Source organism: Taeniopygia guttata, chromosome 2 (assembly GCF_048771995.1).
Source record: "Taeniopygia guttata chromosome 2, bTaeGut7.mat, whole genome shotgun sequence".
NCBI classification, from domain to species: Eukaryota; Metazoa; Chordata; class Aves; order Passeriformes; family Estrildidae; genus Taeniopygia; species Taeniopygia guttata.
In genome coordinates, this window is record NC_133026.1 from 98054462 (window position 1) to 98072253 (window position 17792).

Here is a 17792-nt window from a genome sequence, read left to right on the forward strand (position 1 = left end):
ACTTTAAATACAATAAGAAAACATTACAAGATTAAGCTTATATATGACCCTTTTTTCTCCTATAATTAAATTTCCCAAGGTAGAAACTTTTGTCACATTCCGCTGTCTAAAGGATGTTGTCCTCAGATGTCTGGTCTCTGGGGAATTTGGAAGATGAGGGTTAAGTTCTGATCATGGCCCTTAAGAGGTCTTTATCTGCCCTACTGTCATTGGTCATGTGACGAAATAGCTCTGAAATTCTGAGGCTGAATTTGTTGAAAACCATATTGTTCTCTAGGTCAGTTCACTGCTGCTCTAGAACAAAATACAGCACCAAATAGTTGCCACTGTATTGGACAAAACCTGAGCTACCGAAGGCAAATAAAACAACTACAGTAGTTATAAAAAATTCTCTTTGAGAACTTTGAACTCATGTCTTATGCTTCTCTGGGTATTGTTTTTATTTTATTTTTTTCTCTTAAACATGGTGAAAGCAAACAGTAGAACACATGTTCTGTGAGGTCCCATTAAGTTCAGAAAATGATTTTGCTGTCAGAATATTGGCATCCTTTTTAATTGACTCAGAAAAAACATAAGCAGTCCAGATTTATTGGCCTGAATCTTGATTAATTATTTCACACATTATTTTTCAACAGCATGGTCATCTTTAAAACTAATAATTTGTTAATTTCTTCTGTATCAACTGGTTTATATAATTACCATTCACCAAAAAATTCCAAAAATAAAGTGATAGACCAAAACCTGTTTTTCTACTGAAGTTGATAAGAGCTTACCTGAACTGCCTCTACTTTGGTTTTCTAACAGAATATGATTTTGCTTTTGTAACCTGATGATTCCTTATGCATATGGCAGATTAATCTTAGAGATATTGTTTGGTGAGATAGTCTGTTCAAGGCCATTAGCTTTTCTCACATATTTCTTTGCCAAAAAACTTGCTAGTGAGGGAACATTTAATTTCTGATTTCCAAAAAGAGAACTGATTTTCAAATTTACAAAGCCATTGGGTTTTCTTATGATTAAATGGCAAGCAAGATGAATTATTATTCCTCCTCGGATGGCGCTTCCATTTCAATAAAGTTTTTATTTTTTAGTCTCATATTAGTTAAACCATAAGGTTTTAAAGATAGATGTTTTACTTTAAGATTGGGTATTAACAAGCTTCAGCTGTTGAAATAAGTTCACTGAGGAGAAAATACATTCCTAAAACCTTTCTGGTTACTTGCAAATATGTCTTCTTTCATATTAAAACATCAATCAAGTATTTGTCTTTACCTCCTTGAATACTCAACAGAAGGCTATGTAGCTTCCTTTTACTTCAATACAAAGTATGCTACTCCTCCAAAATATTTGTATGCCACTGTTTCATTGTGGATTTCAGAGAACGCTTTTTTCAATGACAGAATGACTAAGCAAATTAAAATGTCTCTTTCTTTGAGACTCTATGAATCATAAAATATATGAAATTAAAGTATTGGAAGCCATTTTGTGCGCTTTTTTTTTTCCTTACAGCATTCCATCCTACTGGTATGACTATTACATTTAATTTGTATCACATATTAATGCCAAATAATTTTCAGGACTGATTGCTGCTTTCTGAAGCTTCCTTGCCATCCTATATACAGCATTGAAATTACATTGTTGCTAACTTTGGCTAGGGAATATTTTATTCCAGATTTATGCCAGGAATTAAATAAACTAACAAAAAACAAATAAACAGGTACATGAATGTTGCCATATTATATTCATTCTGCAAAATATTGAAAATGCTGTTCCTCTTCAGGTCTTTTTGTCAAGAGGTGACAAAGATGGATCAACCAGTGCCACAGATCAGATCACTGAGAAAGCTGGGCAGATAACTAATATCTGGTAATAATCTGATACTCTGATTCCAAGACTAACAATGTCTCTTTGACAGCGTCATTGTTATTAGTACTAAGTAGTATCAGTATTGCTGTTCTGTTTTTATGGCTTAATCAACATCATCTGGGATCAGTGGTATGAACCACCATACACGGGGAATTCAAAAAGTTACAACTCTCCTCTAGGAAATACCAACTAGAGAAAGAGATGAGCAGTGGAAGGATGCAGAGTGAGACAACAAGATATTGTCATTCACTGTAGGGAAAAGGCTGAGGCAAAAATTACAGAAAACTGGGAAGTTATAACATTACAGAAAGAATAGGGGAAATACAGTTGCTGTTCTTTGGACAGAATGCGTTCAATGTGCCCAACTTCCCACACACAATATATGAGAAGGGTGAGATGAAACTGGCAGTGGAGCAGAGTAGAGAAATGTTGACCAAGCTCAGCTGAAATCCTTGCGGAAGAGGGAACTCAGTGATACTTTAGCTGACAAGCCACACATTCGCTGCTGACCAAGGGAGAGAGAAAGAGATGTCTTATTCTTGAACCAGAAACCAGGGTCAAATCTCTCTCATCATATATAATACTGATGCTCATCTCCATTCCAAGGTTACCTCAGATGTAATACTGATCCTCACCTCCATCCCAAACCTACCTTTCTCCAGGGTATGAGCACCCCTCTCTGAGCATGATGCATGCCTAGAGTCACTAAAGTTTCACCTAGACACCAAGAATATGGTAAAAGTTAACAACTGAGATAAGTTAGGGAAGACTCTGCAACTGCCAGGATCAGCTGACAAGCTGAACTTGTCTTCTCCCTCATGGAGATGGCTATTGGGTAAGAATGATACTCCATGCACACTGAATAATTATCTCTAGCTAACTGACTTTTTCAGGGATTAGAGCTTATCCATATATTGCTTTGAATAAGTTTTTACAGTCAAATACTATTACCAGCAACCTTTGGACCTTAACCTGTCAGAATTTTCTCTTATATTAATAATATTGTTCTGTAAATTGTTCGTATGAGTCCTTGAAAGATGCTGGCAGTCCGTGGCAGTGGGTAAAACTCTCAACTGCATAGACCTGGGAAGGGGTCTCTCTTATGCTGTTGGTGTGTGTCCTTGAACAAGTTACTTGAACTGCCCTCCATTTCAGTGGACTGCTCAGTGGAGAGACCCCATAATGGGATACTGACAAAATGGTTGGGCGCAAGGATCTTGGCTCTCCTGAGGTCCACTCCCAACACATAAATCAAGCACAAAGGGTTTGAGGAAATCTTCTCTTTCATGTGACATTCAGCATGACTTCCCCATACCATAAGTCTTATCTATGTTGTAGGTGAGGCCAGACTTCCAGACTGCCAGTCAGCCACAACCTTGGTCTGTTTTTGCTTTACCTCTTCATGAATGCAAAATTAACCAGAAGGCAATATAAATATTTTCAGCTTCTGTAGCTGTGCTTTTTGTAGTACACAAAGCCCAAACTAAAGTAAGACAGCTCTTAATACAGATGACGCTAATTGGCTAATTTAGACTGATTAGAATGATTGTCATTGATGGATGCCTCATGGGTTTCTATCTTGCTTTTAGTTGTAATCAATTGGATTTTCATCCGTATTCACTACAGGTGTAAAATTTGAAGACCTTACCCTTTCTGACTTCCCTGCATATATCTACCTCTTCCCAGAAAGACAAGGAGTATAGATTATTAGATACCTCTGTTTATTTCCAAGGAACAGCAGCTTCTGAATATTTAAATAACTCCACATTTTGTAGTAGCTATTTGAATTAAAATCCCTTCATGGGGGTGCTTTGTGCATGAGGCTAGCTGGTCTATATTAATCTCTGAGTCCCAATAAAATATACTGACCTGTGCTAAGCCACTGTAAAAAATAAAAATATGTCATACATAATATATTAACCTATTTTTCATGATCAGCTGCTACTAAATATAATTTTGAAAATAATGTTGTATTTTGTTATCGCATACTAACCCATTGAAAGATAAATCAAGTCACAAACTACTAGAAATGGATTGGGAAAGAACATAAACAAATATCCAGACAGAATCAATAGCTGCATCAACAGGCTGTATGTCCTATGAGAGCTTCATTCATGTTTTCCTCACTCCTAGAACAGGAAAACATAATGTCTTGACCAATTGAAAAATTTTTATTAATCTTTCCACTTATTTGTTTAATCTCTCCTGTTATTAACACTTTTTAAAATATTTGATTAAGATGAGGCCAGGCAAGGCCACGCACTGCAGACTGCTGGAAAACAGTGTTCCACAGGATGGAAATATTATTACCTAAAAGGAAATGATATTCCAGTAGTAACTGGTAAAACATTATTTTTCGCATCATTAGATCATCAATGAAACATTACAAACACCAGAAAAAGCTTGATACTTTTAACCTGTCACTTTTTTGCTACAGCCCTTTTCTATGATTTAACAAAATCTGAATTATCAGCAAAAAAAAAATATTTCCAAATAAGATTATGGCTAATTTGGATTGTACCTGCAGTCACTGAAGTCAGTAAGGCTACAGATGGTCCCACAGTCTGAGGAAAATATAATAACTTAATTTTGACAACCTGAAAACTCTCTGTGTTATTTATTTTAACAAGAAACTGTTGTTTGTGTTATCCTTTGGTTTGGTTTTGTTCTGCAGGCAGTATTTTACTATTGGTACTCCATCAAATGTAAACCTTTCCTAACACTGTCTGTATTTAGCATGTGCACAGAAATTATCTTTATGAGCAAAGGTACAGTATTCAATGCAACAAGGTTATGTGTACTATGCTGATAGTAAGTAGCTTTTGCCATTAAAAACATCTTATTAAGCTATTTGCATCACCATTCTGAGAATGTCTTCTAAACAGGAAAGTCAGTAGAAAAGATTGTGCAAAAAGAAAAGGTATCCAACTCAAAGCAACAATCTTCCATCATGATGATCTAAGTGATAATTTATCTGTCTCCCTTAACAATGGACAAATCTTGACACTTCTTGAAAGCCACAGGGAGATCTGCCAAATACTTCAACACAATCAAGAATTTGCCTAGCATTTTGTAGGTGAGTCAGTAAACACTTTCTCCATAAAATTTCAATGGTGGGATGACAATAATAAAGGATGTTCTGATCATTAAGGAAATAGAATAACATTAAAATTCAGACTGAATATTCTTGTCAAACTCAAATGGTCTAATGTGGCTTGAATATCTGGCTCAATATCACACAATCTTAATTTATTAGTAGTTAGTCTCAAAGAGAGAAAAAGCTGTCAGTGTATGAGGAATTCTCAGGCACAGCAATAATTAAAACACTGCATTAAATGTCAGTGCACATAAGGGCATTTTGTACTTGGGCTGTTTTACTTTTCATTTTTTCCTTCTTTTTCTGTGCATCAAGATCATGATATAAATAATTATGATGAAACCGAGTTATAGGTAACAAACCTTTACAATTCTAAAATATTACTTATTTAAATGTGCAAAAGTTGCAGATAGTAGTGCCAGAATATTTTAAGGTTTTAAGATTAGATCCATGTCACTATTTGAATGGTGTTAATGGCTGCTTAACTGTAGAATTTGTGAGTTCATATTTCAAGAAAATGACAGATTAGTTTCACTGCAGTCTGTTGATCCTCTGTTTATCTTTTTCTTCATAGCTTCTTGGCATCAAAGAGAGGGTACACCTCAGGACTTTCTTTTTGCTATTAACAGTACAGAAAAAGGTGGGTTTGGAGTCAAAATAGAAGAAAAGTCAGGATATACATGGGTGGTACGGTTTGGACCAAAGAAAAACAAACCCAAAGAATTCAATGAAAAAGGTCAGCTCATTCAAACATAAGCATTTCAGAAAGAATACCAATTTTAACGTTTAAAAAAACATAAACAATCAGACAAACCTCATCCCCCCAAGACCCCCAAACCACAACAATTTGTCAGGTATCAGGTAGATAAGTCAAGACATAATCAGAAAAGAATATGTGAATAGAATGACACGGTAAATATCTTTTAGCTTTTGAGAGGAAGAGACAAGATCTAATTACCTACTGTGTTCAACTTGGACTCAACATGGTTTTGCTTCGGTGGACACTGAAATTCTGACTTTGACTGAGATATTGGTGAACAGAAGAAGAAAGTAAAATCCTTTATTTTTTCCCTGAGTATTGTTTCAGCATCTATCACAGCAGGTTTATGACCTTAGTTAGTCATACAAATATTAAACTTCATTTAACCTTACATCATTTCTAGGAATAAAAATTTCAATCAGATATTATCTCAAAAAAATTGATAGAAATCACAGTCCATGCGACACTTCAAACAGTTTTTAAACTACTTTGGGTGAAAATATGACACAAATTTGCTTTTGTTGTGGGGGCAATATTAAAAGTTTTGCCTGAGTCTAAATTATACTTTTCTTTTTTAGTCATTGATGAGGATAAGCAAAGTTTTTGAGAGTAGGAATGCCTTTTTCCAGATACTCTCTGATTAAAGAAAGGTATTTTTAAAGGAATGGTTTGGGAGTGGAATGTTTAAACATACACACAATTTTAGAAAATATGTGTTCACATATGAAAAGAGTTTGCAACACTCCACTGTGGCTTCAAATGAGATTTTCTTCTGATTTCCAGGAAATCCTTATGCTGATTTCTTCTTTCGTTGTGTTTGATCAGATATATAAGGCTTTACATAAAGATTCCATTACAATCTTGTGCCATATAGTGATGAGGCAAATCAAGCAATTGTATGGTTTAAGGTTTTGCAGATTTTATGTACCATAGGGAAATATTTTTTCTTTCTTTTGTGAGAAAAGGTATATTATAGTAACAAAGTAGAGACTATGCTATGTAGACTTTTTTTAATTCCCTTCATGTAGAAAATAGATTATATTGTATAGTGAGATTCCCCTAGTTCAAAGAACAAAAGTTAAGGAAGAAAACTATTAAAAATAATCAGTAAACAATAAAAGATATTTTTAGCTGCATTAAAAATGAACTGAAGAATAACTATTGGAATAGAAGGAATCATTCTGGGGTGAAAATATATCTTAGGATGTATTTGAAAAACTTAGAAGTAGATCTGTCAAACTTAAGGATGGCATAGTTAAGAAAGTAATTTTTAGAGCTTGGTGTCTTGTAGAATTTCCTGTTTCTGTCAAATAAATAGACATTTCTATCTTTAGCAATGTAGTTTTAGAGGTACAGACCAGTGAAAATATACTTGACCCCTTCTATTGCTAATGAAGTGAAGACAGTGATGCCTCAAAGCAGTATTACCCTATATAGATTCTAAAGTAGACCAAAAAAATCTATATTTAAAAAATTAAAATCAGTCACATGATGGACTGCAACCAAGAATTTAATACTATATTTTATATATGTAACTGTGTTCACTTTTCAACTCTTTAAGGATCTTAAAAGCCAGTGTAAGTGTATGCTTTATTTATATTTATTTCTTTTCCAGAATGACAAAGTATGACCTTTCTTTATATCATACAAGAGTATTTTTCCATTAAAATATGATGATGAAATTTTATATTTTATCACATGCTTTCATCCAAAATCTCTAAAAGAAAAGAATTATAGGAAAGGGTTTTTTTATTAATTATTGCTAACACCTGAATTGTAAACAGGAAAAAAGGCTTAGAAAATACCTTAACTGAAAAGGTGATGAATCCTCTCTCTGCCTTTTGAAACAACAAATAAAAGAAATAGGAACTTGTTTGGTTTTTTTTTCTCCCTTAATTCTTCAAGAGTAGGAGAAATTTCAGTTGGTAGCATCAAAATCCATGAGTCCTACTTAGCAGCCATCAGAACTAGGAGGCTTAGGAAGGCCTGTGCTATGTCTTAGTGGGAATATAACCTGGAGTAAGTACACTAAGTTTATTCTTTTAAATAAGGAATATAAGTCAGAATGTCCATTGTTTGACTCTGTTGAATTCAGTAGATTGCAAAGTGGTCCAAACAGAGTAAGAAGTCTTTACCTTAAGTCTTTTTCAAACAGCTTAATTTTATGTAGGGATATTTTAGTAACACTCTTAAAACTGTGCACTTTTCAAGATTCTTGGAAAACTCAGTTTGAAATAAAATTATTCCATTGGCATATGGTAGAAGGAAAGACATGTTATTCCACTGTAAGATGGGAGTGATGGCAATGTTTGACCTATTTTTTATCTAGGATTTGTGGCCTCTAGTTAGATACTGAAGCTCTTCAGAAAGTTCAATAAATAAGTATTGGAAGTCTTTTTAAAGGACTATTCTGATTAATTTGCCCAAATAATTTCATTACCTTTCCAGGACAGAGAAAACATTTTTTATGTTTTATAGTATTTAGTCAGTAGAATATACTTTATGCCATCCAGCTATGCAACATAAATAAGACTCAACAAAAGAATTTGAATCAGATTACAAACTGTAAAAACCTATAGTCATGGTAATTTTTGGTGATCATTATATAGTGTGCATATTACACACACCTGTATATGTATGCGATAGTAATATCTGTCACCAAACAGGGGATTTCCACCTTCCTTTCTTACTGCAACAATACAATCAGCAGGTAAGCACGTAGAATGTAACAACAAAATTAAATAAGAACTGTGCAAGAGAAAACATATATATGTGCAAGAGTTTTCATGGTGTCAGAATAAAGCATGTTTTTTTTCTGTAGAAAGCACATCGAAGAAATAACATAGTTTCCTCCTAGTGGAGGTCTTTGGGTTTTTTACAGATACAGAAGGTAGAAAAACAAGGTAATTGGGTTGTATGCTCTAAACCACATTTAAATCTCTTGTGAATGTTATGTGTTAAAATCAGCATTTTTGACATCTTAATCCAGATGCATGAATTATCTTCCCACAAAGAAAAAGGAGATTAATGAAAAACTGCTCTTTCAGAACCTTTCTGATTTAATACCTGCTTATATTCTGCAGCATATCTTGTTCTCATTAAACTGTATACACATGGTTCTTTTTTTTTCCTTATTTTTTAATATTTTTATTGAAAATCTTACATGTATGACTAAAAGTCAGGGACGATATCTTTCAGTTCCATTACAAAATCTGTCATATATATATATATATATATATATGCCTATATATATATATTTCATACAACTAGAAGCAAATCTACTGAATTATGAAACAATGATTGTCTATTAACATGTAACTCAAATTAAGTGTGTTGCAGATGGCTAAAATTATTTTTCTTTTCTGTTGGAGCTGAAGGCCACTTTCACATAATTAATTGATAATGCTGGGCTGCAAAAATTACAGAGCCTTAATGACAATTTCCCATCCCCCAGCCTCACATCACTCATACATTAGGATTTGAGTACAAGGATCCTTCTCCAGAAAGAAGTACTTTTACAGTGTGCATCATCCTCTGCGGAGCACCTTCTGTTCACAAATACAGTTCTGTAAGCAATTCTGTGTATCTCTCAGTAATTGCAGACAGGTCAAGTCATTTCAAGTTAGGTACAAGCAAAAAATTTGCAGGAAGGGACTCTAATTTAGGAACTAATCTACATTTTATCTAAAACAAAAAAAAAAAATCTGAAGTAATGCCTAAACTAACTATTTTACTTATATACTAATATATGTCTTATTATCTAGTAATAAATCATGAAAGATGAAGTATAAATATTGTCAGAATCATAAAAAAGTTGTCTTATTCTAAGAAATCCTACTTCAAAATCATACAGTATGTTAACCAACAATAGTTGTCCTTCTGTTTTGGCACTCCTGAACCAGCATAGAAATTACGTGTAGTGATTTAACACCTTGGGGAAATAATACTTATGTGCAACAGGGTATAAAGATGACCTCTGAAGTTAATAGTATTACATTGCTTAACATAAGAAAGAAATAGAAAACATCTTTTACTATGATTCATCTGCAGCAAAAGAGAAGGGAAGAGCAAGGTGTTTACAGTCTTTGAAACATATATCACGTAGAAGATTAAATCTTGCATTAAAGACACTCCCAGCTACCTCTGCAGTCTTCTTTCAAAAAATTCAATGTACAAATTTCTTCTTTAAGTGTCTCAGACTTTATAATGGCTCAGAAGAGCAATTACACATCCTTGGAGCTGCTCTCCTTTCTGTGGGATGAATGGTGGGTGGCCTTGTTTACTGTAATTTCTCCACTTCCATACTTCATTTCCTACATTTATCTGAGACTGGAGAAAAATCAGCATGTTCTGACAAGTCTAAAACCATGAGGCAGTAAAATGGACCTGAATTCAGTGGAGATTGTAGTTCCAAAATAAATATAACACTTTATGTCAAACAATAATAAAAAAGGATAAATTCTCCTGTACAAATCAGAAGAGAGAATAAAAAATAGCAAATAGATAGCAACACCTTTTCTATACCTACATGGGCATCACAAAGCTTCTCATCCATAAGACTACACCTCCATATTTATCATTATATGTGGATTTTAAGCTACTTTGTAAGTTGATGATACTCTGGAATTCTTAATACAAACAATAATTTCTCAAAAGCTACCCAGAAAATTACAGAGATTTCTAATTAAATAGCTCTGAGAACAAACAGGGAGAAACACAAAAAATCATTTCTTGGGTTTTTGTTAGTTTTCATCAGTCCTTCTACTTTTGTTCTAGTTAACTTTATGCATACAGTAAAGAAAATTTGCTTAAAAAACCCTTGCCTGTGTAAATACAATGTACTATAATATTGTATTGAGTTACATATTTGAAATTTTATTTCTTCTTAAAACAGAGACTCTGTATTCTCAATATAGCAATAATGCGAAGGCATCTACAGAGTATCACCAGCTCACTGAGGTTACTGTATAACATACTCTTGAAAGTGAGTTGCCTCTGCAGGTATGTGAGGGTTGCTATCTATTTGAACGCGGCTGAGCATTTCATTTTATCAAAAAATGCCACCAAATGCTCATATTCTGTGTGGTCAGTGCAGTCCCTAGGACAAGTCTAATGAAGGTATGTTCCATCAAGGCAAAAAAAACCAAAAAAAAACCAACAACCTAAAATTTTAAAAATGGGAAAATATTTACAACTTTCCTCAGTCTGTTAGGTTGAGTTTTCTGTTTTAATATTCTTCAGTGCATTTTCAGAGAAAGGTTCCAAGGCTAGGAGTATAAGCATTCTGGTCCGGTCCCATACATATCTGCAAGCCTTTTAAAACGAGGGCCCCAGTCACTGAGGTAATCGTAGTTCTGGTCAGAGTTTGAGCTGATGGAATCTAAAGAACTGAGTGACTCTGCCACTGAGCCATTCCCCTCAAATGCATACGTCTGCAGGGAGTCATAGGGTGGCGCGCAGGGGTCCACGTCAGCTTCTTTTAGTCTTTCCCAGATAAATTCCCTAAAAATGACATTATCTGGGATACTTTTAAAAGTCGGTCTGCTCAAGAACTGAATCTCAGGTGTCACATCCCTTCTGGTCTTGGTGTCTCGCATGATGTTGAGGTTCCTCAAGGCAGCCATGTCAAAAGCCTCTGTGTCTTCTTCTCCACCACCCTCATCATCGTACCTGACAATGTTTTCTCTGATATCTCTCTCTTCATCAAAAATGAGGGGCTCTTTTTTCCGTCGCCTCATGGTGACAATCAGCAAGACAAGAACTGGAACAAAGAAAAGTTAGAGTTTTATCAGTGCTGAAGTTTTCTCGTGTTTTTCCAAATGTTGGAAGTAGTCATTAATTTATATGGCAGAGACCCAAGTAAATAGCAAGAAATGTATGCAGCTAGATGTGAAATCTAGCAGATTATGAAATAACTTTTAAACCAAAAGCTTTCTAGACCCTAAAGAATCTATTTCCCAAATCATTTGGGATTAACATCTTCATCTGTAATTCTAACATCCTATATTGTTTGCTAAACATAAATTTCAATACAGGTTCAGTCTAACTGATAATCTCACAGCCAAGAAATAATAATAATTTTTAAAAAATAAAAATACCTTTTCCTGAACTCTTAAATGCCCAAGTGAAAAATGCACATTCATAAATTGACGGAATAGAATTTAAAAACCATGATTTGGAAAGTGACTGATTTAAAGCATAGACCAATATCTGCTGAATAAAAACAGTTTAAAAATTTTATATTGGAGAACATCGAATTTTTAAGCAATGTGTAAAAAGCTACTGCTATATGAGATCTCACTTTCATGAAAAGTGCAAAGTACTGCACTTGAGATTCATGCCTTACATCTAATGAGAACTGCTAGGGCTAGAGTTTACTGGATGAACCAGTACTAGAAATGTAATTAGTTATTTAATTTTAACCCTTAAAGTTTCTTTCTGCTTGAAAGCTAATAATAAGCTGCAGTGGAAGCCAAAAGCACTGAAAAAAAAAAAAAATAACTCAGGGCTCCTCTTGTTCTAATACAGTTTTGGTAGGGAAACATCACTGGTGACACACAAAATATGGAACCAATGCTATGAATATTGCGTCCATCTGTGAGACATGATGGAGTGTGAATCATCCTCATGGAAAATAATTAATACTATATTGTGGCATCTGGATAACATTTGCTGAGTTAATGACACTCCTAGGAAATCATAGGCATCACTATGGTTGCAAAAATAACAGTATGTTGAAAAGTGTCATTCCACATTTAATTAATCTCTTATGATTTTATGATTATTTTTAATGTTAAGATTATGTGATTATATGCATTGATAGCATTTTCAATGTTTACTTACAATCCCAATTAAATGCTGTAGAAACATAGGAAAAAGCAAAAGCTAAAAGGTGATAGAGATAAAATTAAGCTTGAGGTTCCCTAGGTAGTCTCAAAAGTGGCCTCCAAAAATTGCATGATGCAGGATTACCATTCTTGAAAGCCTTTTCATGGAGTGATCTTAAAATCAGTATCAATCTAGTCATTGCGAGGAATGATTTAATATTAGGATCACTTGGCTAGAATAAACCAGTACATTATACAAGAAAGAAAGAACAAATATATGTCTACAGATGTTATAGTAATATTTGAAATTTTCTAAAGCCAGAAATGCCTTTCTGCACTATTTTTATTTCTCTTTGGAGCCCCACATGTCTAAAAATAAAGCTGCAAATACATTTTTTCCCCTAAAATTTTCCACCAATATTTTCACAACAATTCTTTCTTCTTTTCTCATATATCCAATAATCACATCTACTAATAGATGTCTCATGACTATATTAACTATGTAATCAACATCACCCTTTCACATGTTTTGCCCCTGGCAACTACCTGATTCATCCTTTATGTATTGAATTCAGAAGCCACTAGTTTGGGGCATTTTGCTTTGAACTATATTTACATATGCAGTTTAATAATATGAAATATTGACCTTTAGAGTGACATTTGTGAAATTTCAAAACATTCTGATATTTGTATAATAAGCTGCAAATTATACGGCAGAGAACATAAAATTGTCATCAGATACAATTGCACTCCACTCCTAATGTTTTTCCTTGTTGTAAAAAATATTTTAAAGTAAAATTACCTTTCTGACAGTACAAATAGATATTTCAAACAAGATTTATATTGACATAAGTTCTTAATTATTGTTTTTAACATTTACTGACACATATTTATTGCCATATAAGTAAGCATCTTATCATTTACTTTACTCAATAAATGCATTTTTACTCTACTGTCCCTCTTAACATACTTCATGTTGAAAGTTAAAGACATGCTAATAAGTGTAAAATAATAAACTTAGTCGGAAGGTCTGCCTAAAGGTACAATACAATGAATGTTTTAGATAGTGTTCCTTCCACCTCTCACATTTGCTTGAAGCCAAGAAAAATATGGAGTCTTTCTAAAGGTTAAATATTTTAGCATTTAGATAACTTTATAAGATTATTAATTTCTAGCCTTTCCAGCAGCCATGAACAATAAAGTTTAACCTCTAAATGAACAAAGCTGTAGCTGCATTGCAGGAGCTGCAGAAATGAATACAAACCTTAAACAATTTTCACTGCTATTTAAATCAAATGCAAATACTTTCAAAGGTTTTTCATTTCTCATTAAGTCACGTTGGGCTTTTATTTCCAACATTTATGACAAAAACAGACAATAAGTAATTAAGGACTGTCTGAACTTCTAAAAACTTAATTTCATGATTCTTAGAAAAGAAATAATACAGTGGAAAACCTTTAGGCACAAATGTGTTGCACATTGAGGGCACTAGATTGGCTTCATACAGATACACCTAACTCATACTAAGGAGATGAAATGACAATGCAGATTTCATATGGGATTTAACAAATAAATCAATAGATATTTTAAGCTGCTAATTATAAAGTCTTAGTAACCAGAATTAACAAAGACTGATTTAAACTAACCTTTTAATTCTCCTAATTTACCTAAATTTTTAGAAATATTGATTTCCTTTAATAGACACAGTAGCCAAGCAAAAAAAATTGTCTTTGTATTAGCTGCGGTAATACACAGTTTTGTCCTTGTGTCTAACATACATTTAATGTTTGTAGTTTCAGTATACCCAAATTAGTCTTTCAACAAACACCTTTGAGTGCACGAGGGGATTTTTGCTTTGCCACTTTTCGGTGTGCTTTCTGGAATTACCATGAAATTTCCATTTTGGTATGATCTGGTAATAAGTCAGGTTTTGTTCACCCGAACATATTTCTCTGGTTTAGTATTAATTTTTCCTTTTGTACTCAAGGCAACTGCAACAAAATTGTAAGGGAGCCATAAAGTCGTGAGAGGCCCTGAGGGAGAAGACTACATGGAGAGCTATACAGAAAGGCACAGAGCTAAATCACATGCATTACCATGAATTGTATACGCTACACCCCTAAGCCAGGAATTTACTATAGCAATAAACCACATCAGCTGCGAGCAGATCTGCACACTGGTTTATGCCTTAGGTGTGTCATGATTCATAAAGCTGCTGATTGGACATCCCCAGCCATCTAAGCAGTACGCTAATAACCTATTTAGTTATACCTTGCAGTTGCCAGTACAGTCACATCAGGCTTGGAGATTACAGAGGCCAAGACTCAGGAAACTTGAATTTAATTCCCACTTAACAAACTTCACCCATACCTATTGTTTAATCAGTTTGGCCTGATATTTGCAAAGTCACTGTAACCTTTAAATGTCCACACTGAGTGACCCTAATCAGCTCCCTAACTTTCAGAAAACAGCTGCTGCATTTAATATTCAACCATCTTCTGGAAGTGTTTCTTTGGGTACCCCTAGTTAAATGTTTTCCCCCAGTTACACATTTATCGCTTTTAAAACTGCAAGGCCAAACCCTACACATATAACATAGTCACATTCTGTACATGTTATACCTATTTAGAGAATAGGTAGACTAGAATCTGCTTCTCCTTGTTTACAAATCGCAGTTCAGTTATGTGTTCTGATTTAATTTGGGTTTTGCAAGTATTTTTATAAGGATAACAAATTTTATGTCTTTCAACTGAAAAAAAATTTAAAGCTGTATTTTCAAGTTTTATTAACATATTATCCCTGTAAACTCTAATGCCACACCAATAGGAAGCTTTCTTCAGCCATCCTAAAAAAATAGGAGACACTAATAGATTACATTCAGAAGTATGAAAGACAAAAATTATGAAAAATATTACGCCAATATAGCTTTCCATTGCATCAGTACAAAGAAAATACTTAACCTCTCAAATGTGATTACGTTATCTACAGGTGAATATTCTGTTTGTGTGATTTTATGTAAACATTTTATGCCAAACAGTTGTTACAAAAGCAATTACTGTTTCTGGAAGATGCTAACTGAAAAACAAATTACCTTCAATTAAATTACCATCTAATTTTCAGAAAAGTTAAAGAAATTTTACTTGCTTTCCTCAAAATTATGTGTAGTTCAAAATTCATCAAACTGCCTTTTCATATGCTTTTGAGGAGTTTTTAGATTTTTTTTTCTTTCTGTAAAACTTAGCCTCACTGCATAATTGGAAAGCTGTTTTGAGTAATTTAAAAAGTACTGGCATTTTCTTGTGAAATATAATTTACAATTTAATCTCCATCAGTCAGTCTGAAGATAGAAAGAGATTTTTTTTTAATGCTTTTAGCTTTTAAAAATTATTTTCATTTAAAAAAAATAGTCTATATTATATACAATTATCATAAAAGAGTGTAATTTAATAATGTTCATCTTTCTTAGAGTCAGTGAAAACTGACTTATGCTTGTGCTTATCTAAAACTGATTGGTTGCTTAAGTAAAAGTAGTAATATTAAGAAATCCCATTGAGACAATCTGGGTCTTGGTAATGACAAATGGTTATATATCAGCCTTAGGGATGTGCAGGGCAAGACCAAAAAGTATATCATATCAACTTTACAAAAGTAAGACCTGGTTGAGAATTCAGGACCCTGGTGCCAGAATGCATTCCATCTATGCAAATTTCATGCTTTCTATGCTTTACAACTAGCACCAACATTAAGATGACATTGATTAATGTGACTGAATTTGCACTGTGTGTTAATCATGGGTTAGGAAAAGATATTGATCCAGTAGACTGTATCCTCTTTTCACTGATAAAGTCTTACACAAAAATGTGCATCCTTTTTTCTAGTCCTGGAAATATTTGCCAAAAGCCGAAGCCTGTTTTTTAGGCTGTATGAGTAGATCTTCAGCATTTTTCTCAGGAATGAATGCAAAGAGCAAAAGGGCAAAAGTAAATTCCTAGCAATACCACTATGCATCTGTTCCCAGAAAACATATTCTAAGAGCAAATGAGAGAAGAAGAAAGGCTCTGAGACCAGGCAAGCAGCTGGGTTTCATTGGGCATCAGGGATGCTTAGGTACCTCTTCCTGGTGGACACTGGCTTGTAGCTGAGACTAAAACGGGATACAGTTCCAAAATACAACACTCAAAACCAGGGTTGTCATACAAACACAGCCTAACCTGCTCCTGCAGCTTTGAACTGTACTCAAAAGGAACAGTTTAGACTAGAAGTGACAGTGGCACATACAAATGTCTTTTTGGATAAACAATGTTGATGCCTTCAGACAGATGACTTTGAAAAACCAAAGTCTTTTACAAATAAAATCAGTGGTGAGGTGGTAATATGCAAGATTTTTTTACCAAACCCTTGTTCAGAACACTTTAAAAATAATTGGAATAAAAGCTTAAGTTTGTTGGTTTATTGGTTGCATTTGACTCCTGCTGTACCGAGTAGAATAAGCAAGTTATTTGGTGCCACTCAATGATCTTCTTAAAATCCGATTACTTCTATTTAAGAAAAGTTTATGACCAGACCAAGCTGCATAGTACCTACAGCAGTTTCCTATGTAATCTTCAGAAAGTTGCTTTTCATGTACAACAAAAAATGGTGAGATTTCCTTTTGGGATCAAATGAATTGCTATGGTTACAAGACTTTTATTCCTCAGTATATTGGACTAAAGTTTAAAGCGGGTTTTTTTTTTCACCGATACTAATGCCAGTTGATATAAGAGAATATTTTTATATCTTTTTGAACTCTAACATTTAGCTTCGTGTCCAAATAAAGTTCATTTGTGTACATAAATTGGCTAGAAATGCTACTAAAAAAATGGTATTTAAAAATGCTCATAAAAACTTTTGGCAATAATTCCCTTCCATTTCTTAAATCTAGGCCTAACCACCATGTGTTGAGTGAGAATAAAGTCTTATGGTGTTAGATTTTTTTCTGTCACGGAGATGGAAAACTTTAAAAATGCCATCTCCTATATATATATAGCTACTGAGTAAGTTGGTTGCAGAGATAGTGATCTTTATTACTCTGTAAAAAAAAGTATGCAGCAGGTTTTTCATTTTGGAGTACTTTAGAAGTATTTTAGCAGAAGGAATATGTCCTTCTAATGGTTTGAAGCAACATGAATCAGAGTGTGAAAGAAGACATATCTCTTCATGGTGGAAATAGTGCCATGGACAGAATTTTGGACACAAGTCTCTT

At 33.8% G+C, this 17792-nt stretch overlaps 1 protein-coding gene across 1 annotated transcript in view; it reads right to left on the reverse strand.

Annotated features, from left to right (window-relative positions):
• Positions 1-575: 575 nt before the first annotated feature.
• CDH7 (cadherin 7) overlaps positions 576-17792 on the reverse strand; it is a 91173-nt gene continuing 73956 nt past the window's right edge. Inside the window, exon 12 of the mRNA XM_002187051.6 lies at positions 576-11484. Within this exon, the coding sequence (XP_002187087.3) occupies positions 10991-11484 (494 nt within the window). The 3' untranslated portion in view covers positions 576-10990. The remainder of the gene's footprint in view (positions 11485-17792) is intronic.